Raw genomic sequence first — 17,962 nt, 5'->3', positions numbered from 1 at the left:
TCCCTGCTCTTTCGAAGGAGGAGGGAGGCAGAGGGCTGATGGATCAGTGAAGGTTCAGCTGACGCTGCGCCTTGAGACCTAGGGGATCATTCTGTGCTGCAGCGAGGCCCTGCCTGCCTCACCAGATGTGGTGAGCCCATCCTATCTCACTGGGAGGGGGCCAAAATCGGATCTGAACGGGAGTCCCCAGAACACAGCAGGCGTCCTAAAGCTCCCCTTCCCTCGGTGGAAGTCGGCTCAAGGAGATCCTGAGGGCGGGACTGCTTGGGGTTTGGCCCTGGGACAGGGAACCGGCGGCCCCCTCTCCCACGGCGTCCCAAGCTGCACCCCGTATCCACACGCCGCCGCGGCTGCAGCTGGGGCCTCGCTGCAGCCGCGCAGAGGGTGCATTATTTAAAGGGGACGCAGCCTGACTGCCAGGAGCGGAGCGCGAGTCGGTCCAGCCAATGCGCATGCGCGAGGGGCGAGCGGCTTCTGCCGTCACAGTGCTTCCCACGGTTGTCTTAGAAACCGGTCCCTGAGGCTCGGCAAAGCAGGAGCCCTCCGTGGCAGTGCTTGGGTGGCGGGGGTCTGAGGCTCCGGCCTGACATCTCTACGGGGTCGACGGGAACGTCTCCGGATGCCAGGAGTCGCAAAGGGCCGACCAGGATGAGGAAACCCCAGGCGGAGTCCGGGGGAAGCAGCACGGCATCCCAGCCTCAGGCCTGCCCAGACGCTGTTGGGGTGAGTCTCCCCAAAAGTCGTGCCGCCGTCATCTCGAGGACAGGTCGGCCTGCGTGCCCCTGGGCTGTTCTCTCACCCGAGGGTCGTTCTCGTCGAGAGCAGAACCCCGCAGCCTCAGCGGTTGCCTGGAGGGGTGTGTTTCAATGCCTCTGCTGTATGACTCCGTGTGTGTGTGTGTGTGTGTGTGTGCAAAGATGATTTCCCAGTGCGTCAGGGACACACTTCCTGCAGATCCGCGTCATGATTGTATCTCTCTCCAAGCGTCTTTCTGCTTCATTGGGCAGGTCTCATGACCCTGGATTTCTTGGCTTCCATACGTGTCTCAGACAGGGAAGCTTCCTTGTTCTCCAGGTTTCTCCTCATGGGTGGCTGGATTGCCTAGAATGAGCGCTAGGCGACCGTGACTGGCCTTGTCTTCTAGGATAGGTGGTGTCGCATTTCCTCTGCACTTCCTGTCTCATTCTTGAGGGACATCCTCTCCCCTGCTACAGTGTGGACTGACTCCCTTGATCTTGTGGCCGAAACGAATGTCAGGGACCCAGAGGGACTGGGCTGGTGCTGGGGCTGGGGCTGGGGCTGGCGCTGGGGCTGGGGCTGCGGCTGGGGCTGGGTGCAGGGGAAGTTGCGTCAGGGCTACCAGGGAGGAGGAGGGTTGCGGGTGGGGCGAATTCTGCAGAAACTTCTTTGCTCCTCTGATAGGCATTTGAAAACCAGGCTTGGGTCAGGCACAGGTCCCCCACCCACCGAATCCCAGGTGTTCTTTGATTTTCCTTGGCATGGACCGAAAGGTCACTTGTTCCCCCGTTCCACTGGCACATACCTGGACACCACCGTTTGTTTCGCCGTCTCCCGATATGCCCCCGGTGACACACATTCACACCATGTGCTGTGGGATACGCCAGTGCCACGCGTGGTCACATGGTCTCCACCTCGGATTCGCCCCTGTTCCTGCCCGCACGTGTCCTGTAAAGCGCGGTCGGCTTTCCGGGGCCCCAGGGCTTTTAGAAGCGGGGCAGGCCCCTGCTCTTTCGAAGGAGGAGGGAGGCAGAGGGCTGATGGATAAGTGAAGGTTCAGCTGACGCTGCGCCTTGCGACCTATGGGATCATTCTGTGCTGCAGCGAGGCCCTGCCTGCCTCACCAGATGTGGTGAGCCCATCCTATCTCACTGGGAGGGGGCCAAAATCGGATCTGAACGGGAGTCCCCAGAACACAGCAGGCGTCCTGAAGCTCCCCTTCCCTCTTTGGAAGACAGCTCAAGGAGATCCTGAGGGCGGGACTGCTGGAGGTTTGGCCCTGGGACACGGAACCGGCTGCCCCCTGTCCCACGGCATCCCAAGCTGCACCCCGTATCCACACGCCGCTGAGGCTGCAGGGGGAGTCTCGCTGCAGCCGCGCAGAGGGGGCATCATTTAAAGGGGACGCAGCCTGACTGCCAGGAGCGGAGCGCGAGTCGGTCCGGCCAATGCGCATGCGCGAGGCGCGAGCGGCTTCTGCCGTCACAGTGCTTCCCACGGTTGTCTTAGAAACCGGTCCCTGAGGCTCGGCAAAGCAGGAGCCCTCCGTGGCAGTGCTTGGGTGGCGGGGCTCTGAGGCTCCGCCCTGACATCTCTACGGGGACGACGGGAACGTCTCCGGATGCCAGGAGTCGCAAAGGGCCGACCAGGATGAGGAAACCCCAGGCGGAGTCCGGGGGAAGCAGCACGGCATCCCAGCCTCAGGCCTGCCCAGACGCTGTTGGGGTGAGTCTCCCCAAAAGTCGTGCCGCCGTCATCTCGAGGACAGGTCGGCCTGTGTGCCCCTGGGCTGTTCTCTCACCCGAGGGTCGTTCTCGTCGAGAGCAGAACCCCGCAGCCTCAGGGGTTGCCTGGAGGGGTGTTTTTCAATGCCTCTGCTGTATGACTCCGTGTGTGTGTGTGTGTGTGTGCGCGCAAAGATGATTTCCCAGTGCGTCAGGGACACACTTCCTGCAGATCCGCGTCATGATTGTATCTCTCTCCAAGCGTCTTTCTGCTTCATTGGGCAGGTCTCATGACCCTGGATTTCTTGGCTTCCATACGTGTCTCAGACAGGGAAACTTCCTTGTTCTCCAGGTTTCTCCTCATGGGTGGGTGGATTGCCTAGAATGAGCGCTAGGCGACCGTGACTGGCCTTGTCTTCTAGGATAGGTGGTGTCGCATCTCCTCTGCACTTCCTGTCTCATTCTTGAGGGACATCCACCCCCCTGCTCCTGTGTGGACTGAGTCCCTTGATCTTGTGGCCGAAACGAATGTCAGGGAACCAGAGGGACTGGGCTGGGGCTGGGGCTGGGGCTGGGGCTGGGGCTGGGGCTGGGGCTGGGTGCAGGGGAAGTTGGGTCAGGGCTACCAGGGAGGAGGAGCGTTGCGGGTGGGGCGAATTCTGCAGAAACTTCTTTGCTCCTCTGATAGGCATTTGAAAATCTGGCTTGGGTCAGGCACAAGTCCCCCACCCACCGAATCACAGGTGTTCTTTGATTTCCCTTGGCTTTGACCGAAAGGTCACTTGTTCCCCCCTTCCACCGGCACATACCTGCACACCACCGTTTTTTTCGCCGTCTCCCGATAAGCCCCCGGTGACACACATTCACACCATGTGCTGTGGGATACGCCAGTGCCACGCGTGGTCACATGGTCTCCAGCTCGGATTCGCCCCTGTTCCTGCCTGCACGTGTCCTGTAAAGCGCGGTCAGCTTCCCGGGGCCCCAGGGCTTTCAGAAGCGGGGCAGGTCCCTGCTCTTTCGGAGGAGGAGGGAGGCAGAGGACTGATGGATCAGTGAAGGTTCAGCTGACGCTGCGCCTTGAGACCTAGGGGATCATTCTGTGCTGCAGCGAGGCCCTGCCTGCCTCACCAGATGTGGTGAGCCCATCCTATCTCACTGGGAGGGGGCCAAAATCGGATCTGAACGGGAGTCCCCAGAACACAGGAGGCGTCCTAAAGCTCCGCTTCCCTCGGTGGAAGTCGGCTCAAGGAGATCCTGAGGGCGGGACTGCTTGGGGTTTGGCCCTGGGACAGGGAACCGGCGGCCCCCTCTCCCACGGCGTCCCAAGCTGCACCCCGTATCCACACGCCGCCGCGGCTGCAGCTGGGGCCTCGCTGCAGCCGCGCAGAGGGGGCATTATTTAAAGGGGACGCAGCCTGACTGCCAGGAGCGGAGCGCGAGTCGGTCCAGCCAATGCGCATGCGCGAGGGGCGAGCGGCTTCTGCCGTCACAGTGCTTCCCACGGTTGTCTTAGAAACCGGTCCCTGAGGCTCGGCAAAGCAGGAGCCCTCCGTGGCAGTGCTTGGGTGGCGGGGGTCTGAGGCTCCGGCCTGACATCTCTACGGGGTCGACGGGAACGTCTCCGGATGCCAGGAGTCGCAAAGGGCCGACCAGGATGAGGAAACCCCAGGCGGAGTCCGGGGGAAGCAGCACGGCATCCCAGCCTCAGGCCTGCCCAGACGCTGTTGGGGTGAGTCTCCCCAAAAGTCGTGCCGCCGTCATCTCGAGGACAGGTCGGCCTGCGTGCCCCTGGGCTGTTCTCTCACCCGAGGGTCGTTCTCGTCGAGAGCAGAACCCCGCAGCCTCAGGGGTTGCCTGAAGGGGTGTGTTTCCATGCCTCTGCTGTATGACTCCGTGTGTGTGTGTGTGTGTGTGTGTGCAAAGATGATTTCCCAGTGCATCAGGGACACACTTCCTGCAGTTCCGTGTCATGATTGTATCTCTCTCCAAGCGTCTTTCTGCTTCATTGGGCAGGTCTCATGACCCTGGATTTCTTGGCTTCCATACGTGTCTCAGACAGGGAAGCTTCCTTGTTTTCCAGGTTTCTCCTCATGGGTGGGTGGATTGCCTAGAATGAGCGCTAGGCGACCGTGACTGGCCTTGTCTTCTAGGATAGGTGGTGTCGCATTTCCTCTGCATTTCCTGTCTCATTCTTGAGGGACATCCTCTCCCCTGCTCCTGTGTGGACTGAGTCCCTTGATCTTGTGGCCGAAACGAATGTCAGGGAACCAGGGGGACTGGGCTGGGGCTGGGGCTGGGGCTGGGTGCAGGGGAAGTTGGGTCAGGGCTACCAGGGAGGAGGAGGGTTGCGGGTGGGGCGAATTCTGCAGAAACTTCTTTGCTCCTCTGATAGGCATTTGAAAACCTGGCTTGGGTCAGGCACAGGTCCCCCACCCACCGAATCCCACGTGTTCTTTGATTTCCCTTGGCATTGACAGAAAGGTCACTTGTTCCCGCCTTCCACTGGCACATACCTGGACACCACCGTTTGTTTCGCCGTCTCCCGATATGCCCCCGGTGACACACATTCACACCATGTGCTGTGGGATACGCCACTGCCACGCGTGGTCACATGGTCTCCACCTCGGTTTCGCCCCTGTTCCTGCCCGCACGTGTTCTGTAAGGGGCGGTGGGCTTTCCGGAGCCCCAGGGCTTTTAGAAGCGGGGCAGGCCCCTGCTCTTTCGAAGGAGGAGGGAGGCAGAGGGCTGATGGATCAGTGAAGGTTCAGCTGACGCTGCGCCTTGAGACCTATGGGATCATTCTGTGCTGCATCGAGGCCCTGCCTGCCTCACCAGATGTGGTGAGCCCATACTATCTCACTGGGAGGGGGCCAAAATCGGAACTGAACGGGAGTCCCCAGAACACAGCAGGCGTCCTGAAGCTCCCCTTCCCTCGGTGGAAGTCGGCTCAAGGAGATCCTGAGGGCGGGACTGCTGGGGGTTTGTCCCTGGGACAGGGAACCGGCAGCCCCCTCTCCCAAGGCGTCCCAAGCTGGACCCCGTATCCACACGCCATCGCGGCTGCAGCGGGGGCATTATTTAAAGGGGACGCAGCCTCACTGCCAGGAGCAGAGCCCGAGTCGGTCCAGCCAATGCGCATGCTCGAGGCGTTAGGAGCTTCTTCCATCACAGTGCTTCCCACCGTTTTCTTAGAAACCGGTCCCTGAGGCTCGGCAAAGCAGGAGCCCTCCGTGGCAGTGCTTGGGTGGCGGGGCTCTGAGGCTCCGGGCTGACATCTCTACGTGGTCGACGGGAACGTCTCCGGATGCCAGCAGTCGCAAAGGGTCCACCAGGATAAGGAAACCCCAGGCGGAGTCCGGGTGAAGCAGCACGGCATCCCAGCCTCAGGCCTGCCCGGTCGCTGTTTGGGTGAGTCTCCCCAAAAGTCGTGCCGCCGTCATCTCGAGGACAGGTCGGCCTGCATGCCCCTGGGCTGTTCTCTCACCCGAGGGTCGTTCTCGTCGAGAGCAGAACCCCGCAGCCTCAGAGGTTGCCTGGAGGTGTGTGTTTCAATACCTCTGCTGTATGACTCTGTGTGTGTGTGTGTGTGTGTGTGTGTGTGTGTGTGTGTGTGTGTCTCCCATTCTCTCTTCTCTCTCTGTCTCTCAGTCTCTGTGTCTTTCTTTCCCTCTCTCTGTCGGTTAGTGTGTGTGTGCCCTTGTGCGTGTGTGTCTTTGGACGAATGTGCCCTGTGCACCACAAAGCGATTTCTGGCATGTCGGCCTGTCTTTGCTGAGCCTCTTTCTGCGTCTCTGCCTGGGTCATGAGGCCGGTTGTCAATCGTTTTCGCCGCCGCGGATCCACTTTGGGTTTGTGAAGGCCTGGCCCACGTGAGGAGATGTATCGGTCACGGAGCAATTGAAATCTCATCCCCATCATGAGCTGCCTCTTTTCTAAGATCAAGATGACCACACAGCAACCAAGGAAAAGAGCCCCACCGGAGCTCTTTGTCCTGCAGTAGCGGAGCAGAACCACATCAGAGAAGATGGCTGTATCTTTTCACGGTTCTTCTCTGAGGAATGAAGCCACACCACGATACCGTGTAGAAGAAGAAGCCGGGAATGGGAGATGGCAACAATCCCTGTCCCTGGAATGCTGGCCTCTCTGGACAAGCCACCCTTTTGGAACCCCTCCACTTATGCCCCTGGCGGTGGCACGGCGCTGTATCCTGCCGGGGCTCTGGCCTCTGCTCTATCCTTCCTCTTGCTCTGCCTCACGTGTTTCTCAGGGGCCTGGATGCCTCTCGCTCTGGCCAAATGTCTTCAACAAAGATGACTTCCCACTGCGTCAGGGACACACTTCCTGCAGATCCGTGTCATGATTGTATCTCTCTCCAAATGTCTTTCTGCTTCATTGGGCAGGTCTCATGACCCTGGATTTCTTGGCTTCCATACGTGTCTCAGACAGGGAAGCTTCCTTGTTCTCCAGGTTTCTCTTCATGGGTGGGTGGATTGCCTAGAATGAGCGCTAGGCGAGCGTGACTGGCCTTGTCTTCTAGGACAGGTGGTGTCGCCTTTCCTCTGCACTTCCTGTCTCATTCTTGAGGGACCTCCTGTCCTCTGCTCCTGGGTGGACTGATTCCCTTGATCTTGTGGCCGAAATGAATGTCAGGGAACCAGAGGGACTGGGCTGGGGCTGGGGCTGGGGCTGGGGCTGGGGCTGGGGCTGGGTGCAGGGGAAGTTGCGTCAGGGCTACCAGGGAGGAGGAGGGTTGGGTGTGGGGCGAATTCTGCAGAAACTTCTTTGCTCCTCTGATAGGCATTTGAAAACCTGGCTTGGGTCAGGCACAGGCCCTCCACCCACCGAATCCCAGGTGTTCTTTGATTTCCCTTGGCATTGACCGAAGAGTCACTTGTTCCCGCCTTCCACCGGCCCATACCTGGACACCACCTTTTGTTTCGCCGTCTCCCAATATGCCTCCGGGGACACACATTCGCACCATCTGCTGTTGGATACGCCAGTGCCACGCGTGGTCACATGGTCTCCACCTCGGCTTCGCCCCTGTTCCTGCCTGCACGTGTCCTGTAAAGCGCGGTCGGCTTTCGGGAGCCCCAGGGCTTTTAGAAGCGGGGCAGGCCCCTGCTCTTTCGAAGGAGGAGCGAGGCCGAGGGCTGATGGATCAGTGAAGGTTCAGCTGACGCTGCGCCTTGAGACCTATGGGATCATTCTGTGCTGCAGCGAGGCCCTGCCTGCCTCACCAGATGTGGTGAGCCCATCCTATCTCACTGGGAGGGGGCCAAAATCGGATCTGAACTGGAGTCCCCAGAATACAGCAAGCGTGCTGCATCGAGGCCCTGCCTGCCTCACCAGATGTGGTGAGCCCATCCTATCTCACTGGGAGGGGGCCAAAATCGGATCTGAACGGGAGTCCCCAGAACACAGCACGCGTCTTCAAGCTCCCCTTCCCTCGGTGGAAGTCGGCTCAAGGGGATCCTGAGGGCGGACTGCTGGGAGTTTGGCCCTGGGACAGTGAACTGGCGGCCCCCTCTCCCACGGCGTCCCAAGCTGGACCCCGTATCCACACGCCGCCACGGCTGCAGAGAGAGCCTCGCTGCAGCCGCGCAGAGGGGGCATTATTTTAAAGGGACGCACCCTGTCTGCCAGGAGCGGAGCGCGAGTGGGTCCAGCCACTGCGCATGCGCGAGGCGCGAGCGGCTTCTGCCCTCACAGTGTTTCCCACGGTTGTCTTAGAAACCGGTCCCTGAGGCTCGGCAAAGCAGGAGCCCTCCGCTGCAGTGCTTGGGTGGCGGGGCTCTGAGGCTCCAGCCTGACATCTCTACGGGGTCGACGGGAACGTCTCCGGATGCCAGGAGTCGCAAAGGGCCGACCAGGATGAGGAAACCCCAGGCGGAGTCCGGGGGAAGCAGCACGGCATCCCAGCCTCAGGCCTGCCCAGATGCTGTTGGGGTGAGTCTCCCCAAAAGTCGTGCCGCCGTCATCTCGAGGACAGGTCGGCCTGCGTGCCCCTGGGCTGTTCTCTCACCCGAGGGTCGTTCTCGTCGAGAGCATAACACCGCAGCCTCAGGGGTTGCCTGGAGGGGTGTGTTTCAATGCCTCTGCTGTATGACTCCGTGTGTGTGTGTGTGTGTGTGTGCGCAAAGATGATTTCCCAGTGCGTCAGGGACACACTTCCTGCAGATCCGTGTCATGATTGTATCTCTCTCCAAACGTCTTTCTCCTTCATTGGGCAGGTCTCATGACCCTGGATTTCTTGGCTTCCATACGTGTCTCAGACAGGGAAGCTTACTTGTTCTCCAGGTTTCTCCTCATGGGTGGGTGGATTGCCTAGAATGAGCGCTAGGCGAGCGTGACTGGCCTTGTCTTCTAGGACAGGTGGTGTCGCATTTCCCCTGCACTTCCTGTCTCATTCTTGAGGGACCTCCTGTCCTCTGCTCCTGGGTGTACTGACTCCCTTGATCTTGTGGCCGAAACGAATGTCAGGGAACCAGAGGGACTGGGCTGGGGCTGGTGCTGGGGCTGGGGCTGGGGCCTGGGCTGGGGCTGCGGCTGGGTGCAGGGGAAGTTGCGTCAGGGCTACCAGGGAGGAGGAGGGTTGGGTGTGGGGCGAATTCTGCAGAAACTTCTTTGCTCCTCTGATACGCATTTGAAAACATCGCTTGGGTCAGGCACAGGCCCCCCACCCACCGAATCCCAGGTGTTCTTTGATTTTCCTTGGCATTGACCGAAGGGTCACTTGTTCCCGCCTTCCACTGGCCCATACCAGGACACCACCGTTTGTTTCGCGGTCTCCCGATATGCCTCCGGTGACACACATTCACACCATGTGCTGTGGGATACGCCAGTGCCACGCGTGGTCTCATGGTCTCCACCTCGGATTCGCCCCTGTTCCTGCCCGCACGTGTCCTGTAAAGCGCGGTCGGCTTTCCGGAGCCCCAGGGCTTTTAGAAGCGGGGCAGGCCCCTGCTCTTTCGAAGGAGGAGGGAGGCAGAGGGCTGATGGATTAGTGAAGGTTCAGCTGACGCTTCGCCTTGAGACTTATGGGACCATTCTGTGCTGCAGCGAGGCCCTGCCTGCCTCACCAGATGTGGAGAGCCCATCCTATCTCACTGGGAGGGGGCCAAAATCGGATCTGAACGGGAGTCCCCAGAACACAGCACGCGTCCTGAAGCTCCCCTTCCCTCGGTGGAAGTCGGCTCAAGGGGATCCTGAGGGCGGACTGCTGGGGGTTTGGCCCTGGGACAGTGAACCGGCGGCCCCCTCTCCCACGGCGTCCCAAGCTGGACCCCGTATCCACACGCCGCCGCGGCTGCAGCGGGAGCCTCGCTGCAGCCGCGCAGAGGGGGCATTATTTAAAGGGGTCGCAGCCTGACTGCCAGGAGCGGAGCGCGAGTCGGTCCAGCCAATGCGCATGCGCGAGGCGCGAGCGGCTTCTGCCATCACAGTGCTTCCCACGGTTGTCTTAGAAACCGGTCGCTGAGGCTCGGCAAAGCAGGAGCCCTCCGCGGCAGTGCTTGGGTGGCGGGGCTCTGAGTGTCCGGCCTGACATCTCTCCGGGGTCGACGGGAACGTCTCCGGTTGGCAGGATTCGCAAAGGGCCGACCAGGATGAGCAAACCCCAAGCGGAGTCCGGGGAAAGCAGCACGGCATTCCAGCCTGAGGCCTGCCCGGACGCTGTTGGGGTAAGTCTCCCCAAAAGTCGTGCCGCCGTCATCTCGAGGACAGGTCGGCCTGCGTGCCCCTGGACTGTTCTCTCACCCGAGGGTCGTTCTCATCGACAGCAGAACCCCGCCGCCTCAGAGGTTGCCTGGAGGGGTGTGTTTCAATGCCTCTGCAGTATGACTCTGCGTGTGTGTGTGTGTGTGTGTGTGTGTGTGTGTGTGTGTGGGTGTCTCCCATTCTCTCTTCTCTCTCTGTCTCTCAGTCTCTGTGTCTTTCTTTCCCTCTCTCTGTCGGTTAGTGTGTGTGTGTGCCCTTGTGCGTGTGTGTCTTTGGCCGAATGTGCCCTGTGCACCACAAAGCGATTTCTGGCATATCGGCCTGTCTTTGCTGAGCCTCTTTCTGCGTCTCTGCCTGGGTCATGAGGCCGGTTGTTAATCGTTTTCTCCACCGTCGATCTGCTTTGTGTGTGTGAAGGCCTGACCCACGTGAGGAGATGCATCCGGTCCCGGAGCAATTGAAATCTCATCCCCAACATGGGTTGCCTCTTTTCTAAATTCAAGATGACCACACAGCAACCAAGGAAAAGAGCCCCACAGGAGCTCTTTGTCCTGCAGTAGGGGAGCAGACCCACATCAGAGAAGATGGTTGTATCTTTTCACGGCTCTTCTCTGAGAAATGAAACCAAACCACGATACCGTGTAGAAGAAGCAGCCGGGAATGGGAGATGGCAACTTTCCCTGTCACTGGAACGCTGGCGTCTCTGGACAAGCCAACCTTCTAGAACCCCTCCCCTTATGCCCGCGGATGTTGCATGGTGCTGTATCCTGCCTCGGCTCTGGCCTCTGCTCTGTCCTCCCTCTTGCTCTGTCTTCCCTCTGCTCTTTCCTTCCTCTTGCTCCTTCTTAGCTGTCCTCCCTCTTGCTCTGCCTCCCCTGGCCTAGATGCCTATCTCTCTTGCCTAATGTGTTCCCTGTCTGTCAGGGACTTCCCAGTCCTTGACTTCCCAGTCTGTCAGGGAGACACTTCCTGAAGATCCCTGTCATGATTGTTTCTCTCTCCAAACCTGTTTCTGCTTGATTAGGCAGGTCTGATGACCGTAGAACTCTTCGCTTCCATAAATTTATCAGGCAGGAAAGCTTGCTTGTTTCCATGTTTCCCCTCATGGGTTGGTGGAATGCCTAGAATGAGCGCCAGGCGACCGTGAATGGCCTTGTCTTCTTGCACGGATCGTGTCGCATTTCCTCTGTACTTCCTGTCTCATTCTTGAGGGACATCCTCTCCTCTACTCCTGTGTGGACTGGCTCCCTAGATCTTTTGGCTGTACCGAATGTCAGGGAACCAAAGGGACTTGGCTGGGTCTGGGTCTGGGTCTGGGTCTGGGGCTGGGGCTGGGTCTGGGGCTGGTGCTGGAGCTTGGTGCAGGGGACGTTTTGTGAGGGCTACCTGGGTGATGGAGCTTTGGCGGTGCGGTGAGTTTTGCAGAAACCTGTTTGCTCCTCTGGCATTAATTTCAAAATGTGGCTCCAGTCAGTCACAGGCCCCCTCCTCGTTCCCGGGTATTCTTCAATTTTCCATTGCTGTGATGGAAATGTCACTTTTTACCCCCTTCCACTGGGCACATATCTAGACACCACGGTTTGGTTTGGTGTTGCCCCACATTCCTCTGGTTACACACATTCATGCCATCTGCTGTGGGATGGGCCAGTGCCACGCGTCATCGCATGGTCTCCACCTGGGATTTGTCCCTTTTCCTGTTTGCACGTGTCCTGTAAATTTCTGTCGACTTCCGGAGCCCCAGGGCTTTTAGAAGCCGGGCAGGCCAGTGCTCTTTCAAAGGAGGAGGGAGGCAGAGAGCTGTTGGATCATTGAATTTTGAGCTGACGACACGCCTTGAGACCCATGGGATCATTCTATGCTGCAACGAGGCCCTGCCTGCCTCACCAGATGTGGTGAGCCCATCCTATCTCACTCGGAGGGGGCCAAAATCGGATCTGAAGGGGAGTTCCGAGAACCCAGCAGGCGTCCTGAAGCTCCCCCTCCCTCGGTGGAAGTCGACTTAAGAAGGTCCGGAGGACAGGACTCCTGGCGGTTTGGCCCTGGGACAGGACACCCGCGGCACCCTCTCCCAGGCTGCCCCAAACTGGACCCCGGATCCAGTCGCTGCGGAGGCTTCAACAGGAGCCCCTCTGCTACCGCGAAGTTGCCATTGTTTAAAGGAGCAGCAGCCTGACTTCCAACACCAGAGCTTTAGTCGGCCCAGCCAATGTGCCTCAGCAAGGCTGTAGCTGACTGTCTCTTCACAGTAATTTCCACTGTTGTCTTAATATCCAGTCCCTGAATTTTAGCATAGCAGGAGTTCTCCATGGCTGTGCTTCGGTGAAGGGGCTTCGTGCCTCCGGCCTGTCTTGCAGGAGTTTTAATACCCTTCCCATTCTGCGCTGGCTCCTTGCTAGGACCAAGATGACGGCATCCCCGCCAAGGACAAAGGCCTCACAGGTGCTCATTGTCCACCCGCAGGAGTGTGCCCACAGACCTTCAAGAAGACGGTTCTCACTCCTCTCGCCCTTTGCCCTCATTGAGAAATCTACCCAAAGCTATACACTGGGATGGAGAAGGAAGATGGCAACAAGATGGGGCAAGCATGTCTGTCACTCAAACACTGGCCTTCCTCGCCAAGTCACCCATTTGGCACTTTTTCCTGGATGCTAGTGATAGTGGCATTGTGTTGTGACATTGGCTCTGCTCTGTCCTCCTTCTTGCTCTGTCTGCCCAGTTCCTGTGAAGCCTAGAGGCTTCTTATTCTGGCTCCATGTCTTCAACAAAGAACACTTCCCAGTCCATTAGGGAGAAATTTCGTTGGGGTCCCTTTTATGATTGCTTCCTTCTTCAAACCGATTTCTGGATGATAGGGTGTGATGATCCTGGAGTTCTGGGCTTCCGTACCTGTCTTGGACAGGGAAGCTCCCTTGGTCTGCATGTCCCAAGTAATTGCTTCATGGTAAGTCCAGGAAGAGCGGGAAGCAACCCCACCATGGCTGACCTTTGCCTTCAAGGAAAGTTAGTGTTACATCCCACTTGCCCTTCCTCTCTCATTCCTGAGGGCCATCCGGTTCCTCTGCTCCTGGGGAAAGTGCCTTCAGGCACCGAATCTTTTGGCTGCCATGGATGTCAAGGAGCCAAAGGGACTGGGTTTTGCTGGGTGCAGGGGAGGTGGCGTCAGGGGTACCTACCGGTGGCAGGATGTCGGTGTGGTGTAGTTTGTCGAAACCTCTTGGCCCCTCTGGCAGTCATTCCTGAATGTGGCTTGGACTCAGGCACAGGCCCTGTCTCACAGCTTTTCTGGTGTGCTTGGCTTTTCCTTGGCTTTGTGTGGGAGGTCCCAGTGACCCACCTGCGCACACCTGGACATCACTATCCATCTCAGCGTCGCCCCATACGGCAATCAAAGACACACACTGACTCCATCTGTTCTTGGGGAACATTAGTGCCACGTGTTGTCACATTAGCTCCATCTTGGACTCGCTTCTGTCTGTCCTTGCACATGCCGCGGAAAGCGGTGTCGGGATGCCAGAGTCCCGGACCTTGGAGATGAAGTCAGGCCACTGCTCCACCTAGGAAGGAGGGAGGCAGTGGGCTCATAGGTCAGTGCATTTTCAGCTGACAGTACGCCTTGCAGCCCTTAGGATCTTTCTGTGCCCCAGCGAGACCCTTCCCGCCTCACTGCATTGTAACCCCATTCCTGATCACCCCGTGCGATCCATAGTCAGATCTGAAGAGGAGTCCAGAGAGCCCAGCCGCACCCTGAAACTCCTCCTCCACAGGGAACCGAAGAAGAAGACCGATCAAGAAGTTCCTGATGACAGGACCTCTATGGGTCCAACCCTTGGGTCTCCCGCAGGACCCTCTCGTAGTCCTCTTCCCACCCGCGGCCTCGGACTGCGCTGCCGCCGCCACCGCTGCCCCGGTCCCCTCAGCCGCGCGTCGCCGCCATTTTTTAAAGGATCAGCAGCCTGACTCTCCGGAGCAAGCGGAGAGTCGGCCTCGCCAGTGCGCAAACGCAAGGTCTGAGCCTCCGCTTTGGTCGTAGTGATTGCCACCTTTGCCCGGGGATGGGTCCCTGAGACTTTGCGAAGTAGGAGCTCCGGTGTGATAGTGCGTCAGAGTCGGGTCTGAGAGCAGTCCTGGCCAGGGCATTAACAGGATGGTCTCCGGAGCCTGGGATTCTCGGAGGGTCGACCATCAGGAAAAAACCTCAGAAGGAAGAAACCTCAGGCGGATCGCCAGTGCGGCAGCGCGAGATCCCAGCCTCAGGCCTGGATTCGGGGAGGGTCGACGAGACCCGTATCCCAAACTTCACTTCACCCACCGCCGCCCCAGTCCCCGCAGCCGCCGCTCCGGGATCATTTTTCTTTTCTTTCTTTTTTTTTTTTTTTATAGTCGGAGTCTCACTCTGTCACTCAGTCGAGTGCAGTGGCGGGATCTCAGCTGACTGCAAACTCTGCCGCCCAGATTCAAGTGATTCTCTTGCCTCCACCTCCCGAGTACCTAGGACTAGAGGGATTAGTCAGAGTCGGGGCTAAGACCAGTCCTGGCCAGGGCATCAACAGGATGGTCTCTGGAGGCCGGGATTCACGGAGGGTCGTCCAGGAGGAAGAAACTGCGGGCGGAGGGCCGGGGAAGCAGCGCGGGATCCCAGCCTCAGGCCTGCACGGACGGTGTGCCAGTGAGTCTCTTCAAAAAAGGAGAGGTTTGCTTATGTGTCCGTGGGCTGCTCTCTCACCAGTGGGTTGTAGTCGTGGAGAGCAGAACCCAGAAAATTCAGGGGCTGCCTGGAGGTAGGTGTTACCGTGCCACTGCTGTATGTCTTTGTGCGTTTGTGTGTGTGCGTATGTATCTCTCTTGTTTCTCTCTCTCCCCTTTCTCACTCATTTGCTCTGTGTCCGTCTGTGTGTGCGTGTGTGTGTGTGTGTTGGGACACATGTCCCCTGTGCGCCAGAGGTCGGTATCTTCTACGTCCGCCTTTCTTGTGGTCAGCCTCTCCTCGCCTCTCTGCCTGGCTTGTGTGGCCGGTTGTTAGTCATTTTTCAGGTGGCTCCAGTTTAGGTTTGTGAAGGTCCAGATGAAGTGGGGAGTTGCATCTCTCTAGTAAGAATTTAAATCACCTCCCCACCCTGAGAGGCCTCTTTTCTAGGATTAAGGCCTCCACCCCACAGTCAAGGATAAAAGCCTCACCGGAGAGGTCATTGTCTACCCGCAGGAGCAGTGCGGAGCGACCTGAAAGAAGATGGTTCTCGTTCGTCTCTCTCTTTCATTTTCTTGAGAAATCTAGCCACAGGGTAACACAGGTTTTGAGAGGATGGGAACGGGACGTGGCAAGGATCTGTGAGTGTGCAGGCTGTGTTTCACATATCATTAAACATAGTCTAGTGAGGGTTCTGCAGATAGCTGGCGTTTAAGTTTGTTTTATTGAATCAAGGAAAAGAAAAAATGCTGAGAAAAAAATGACACATCTTGCCTGCCAACCCATCTGACTGTTACAAATTTAATAGAAATTTTAATTTATCTTCAATTGTAAAGGTCCTTGGCAGTGATACCTAATTTCCTAAGATAGCCTTGCTTTATATTGTATGATTAAGATGTCATGCATATCAGAGTATCTGGAAATTCTTCCCAACGTCCTTGACATGGGTGATTAATCACATTCCCAAAATAACATACCAAAATGAATAACAAAATCTTTTTAAGTTGTGGTTGCTTCATGCACAAAACATTTCATGTGTGTCTGGCACTCATCCGGGCACAGATTTCATCTTAACCTAAGTATTGAAATGCTTGTGCCGTTTGATTAATTTTTCTATGTAAATACTTTGATAATAAGCTACATTGAGGCTGGGTGCAGTGGCTCACACCTCTAATCCCAGTTCTTTGGGAGGCTGAGGCCAGCGGATCACAAAGTCAGGAGATCAAGACCATCCTGGCCAACACGGTGAAACGCTGTCTCTTCAAATATACAAAGAATTAGCCAGGTGAGGCCAGGCTCTGGCTTATGCCTGTAATTCCACACTTTGGGAGGCTGAGGAGGGTGGATCACCTAAGTTCAGGAGTTCGAGACCAGTCTGCCCAACATGGCAAAACCCTGTTTCTAATAAAAATACAAAAAATTAGCCGGGTGTGGTGGCAGGTGCCTGTAATCCCAGCTACTCGGGAGGCTGAGGCAGAAGAATCCCTTGAACCCAGGAGGCGGAGGTTGCGTTGAGCTGAGATCATGCCATTGCACCATGGGTCCTCGGTGACAAGAGTGAAACTCTGTCAAAAAAAAAAAAAAAAACCTGATCTATACTAAAAACACAAAAATTAGACCCTGAAGGTCACGTCCAAATGAGAAAGACATTGTTTGGCTCAAGACATTGTTAGTCTGCACTAAGGAATAGTGCAGACTGGACAAGTGAGGTGACTGACACCTGTAACCCCAGCACTTTGGGAGGCCGAAGCTGGTGGATTACCTGAGGTTAGGAGTTGGAGACCAGCCTGACCAACATCGTGAAACTCCATCTCTACTAAAAAAAAGTTCATGAAAATTAGCCGGCTATGGTTGTTCATGCCTGTAAATCCCAGCTACTTAGGAGGCTGAGGCAGGAGACTCGCTTGAACCCGGGTGGCAGAGGTTGTGGTGAATGGAGATCACACCACTGCACTCCAGCCTGGCAACAAGAGTGAAACTCTGTCTCAAAAAACAGAATAGTGCAGAGTAAGAGCAGATTTATGTATGTATGTATGTATGTATGTATGTATGTATGTATGTATGTATGTATTTTCAGAGTAGCAGGGAATCTGGAATTTTGGATGAAATGTCTGTTTCCAGAAGCTGAAAATGCTCTCAAATGGAAAATTCAGGCTAGCCTCTATCAAGCTTCTCCTTGTTCTATGTGTGAATAGCATGGGACAGAGGGAACAGCTTGAGCCAAGGCAGGATGGTGGGATGGGACAGATGGCCAGGGCTGCTGCACTGGGGGCCGTAGTGGAGAATTTGGCTGGAAATGCAGGTAGGACCAGACCATGAAGAGTCTCATACACAGACCTGAGGACTCTGACCTTTATCCTGGGGGTGGCAGGAAACCATGTTATGTGAAGGAACAAGGCTGTTTCTCCCTCAGCACTAGTGCAAAGAAAGGCCAGGGAGGCCCTCAGTGGAAACTTGCTGCTGGATTTGTTGATGTGCCTTTTCTCCTGCCTGCAGTAGGGTCAGAATGGCCTGGGGTACTGCACACTTCCTGCCAGGAATAGAAGGCCCCACAGCTATAGCACCCCTCTTCCCTTTAGTTCTTTGGAAGGATGAGCAAACTATTCAGCCTCTCTGAGCCTCAGTTTTCTCATCCATAAAATGAAGACAGTACACCAACCTCGCAGGTCACAAGGATGTTATGAAATTTGGTGAGCACAGCATAGCGGGTGTATTTTTGGGTCCTATTATTACATGTGAACCAAGTTGCCTTGTAGAAAAGGCACAGGCTCAGAGGACTTGTGTTTCAATCCCACTATGCCCCTGTAATGCCCACCTCTCAGGGATGATGGAAAGATTAAATTCACGGAGATGATGCTTGTGCAGCATCTGATACCCAGCAGATGCCTAAGAACCTAACCTACCACCCACCTGAGCAAGCACAAGCAGTCCTGCTCCTCCTGCAAGCAGTGGAGATGCTGCCAACAACTCACCTTATAACACTGCTCCTCCTCCCTCTCTGCAGGGGGCATTTTGTAGGCCTCAGTCGCTGGGCTTGCTGTCCTCTCACCTGCCACTCAGCGCGGGGCTCAGGGCATGCATTCTTCACCTTTGCAAGAAG

The 17,962-nt window shown here is 56.9% G+C and overlaps 1 protein-coding gene across 3 annotated transcripts in view; it reads left to right on the top strand.

Moving 5' to 3' along the window:
* LOC134738692 (protein FAM182B-like) overlaps positions 1–17,962 on the top strand; it is a 145,527-nt gene that overhangs the window by 112,653 nt on the left and 14,912 nt on the right. The window contains exon 1 of one of the 3 annotated variants that reach the window (XM_063656001.1): positions 10,001–10,141. The exons of the other annotated variants lie outside the window; for them this stretch is intronic. Within the exon in view, the coding sequence (XP_063512071.1) occupies positions 10,067–10,141 (75 nt within the window). The 5' untranslated portion in view covers positions 10,001–10,066. Of the gene's footprint in view, positions 1–10,000; positions 10,142–17,962 lie in introns of those variants that run through there. 3 annotated transcript variants of the gene reach the window in all.

This window comes from Pongo pygmaeus, chromosome 19, assembly GCF_028885625.2.
Source record: "Pongo pygmaeus isolate AG05252 chromosome 19, NHGRI_mPonPyg2-v2.0_pri, whole genome shotgun sequence".
Taxonomy (NCBI): Eukaryota; Metazoa; Chordata; class Mammalia; order Primates; family Hominidae; genus Pongo; species Pongo pygmaeus.
The sequence above is the reverse complement of the archived record's forward strand: the minus strand, read 5'-3'. Positions and strand labels throughout refer to the sequence as shown.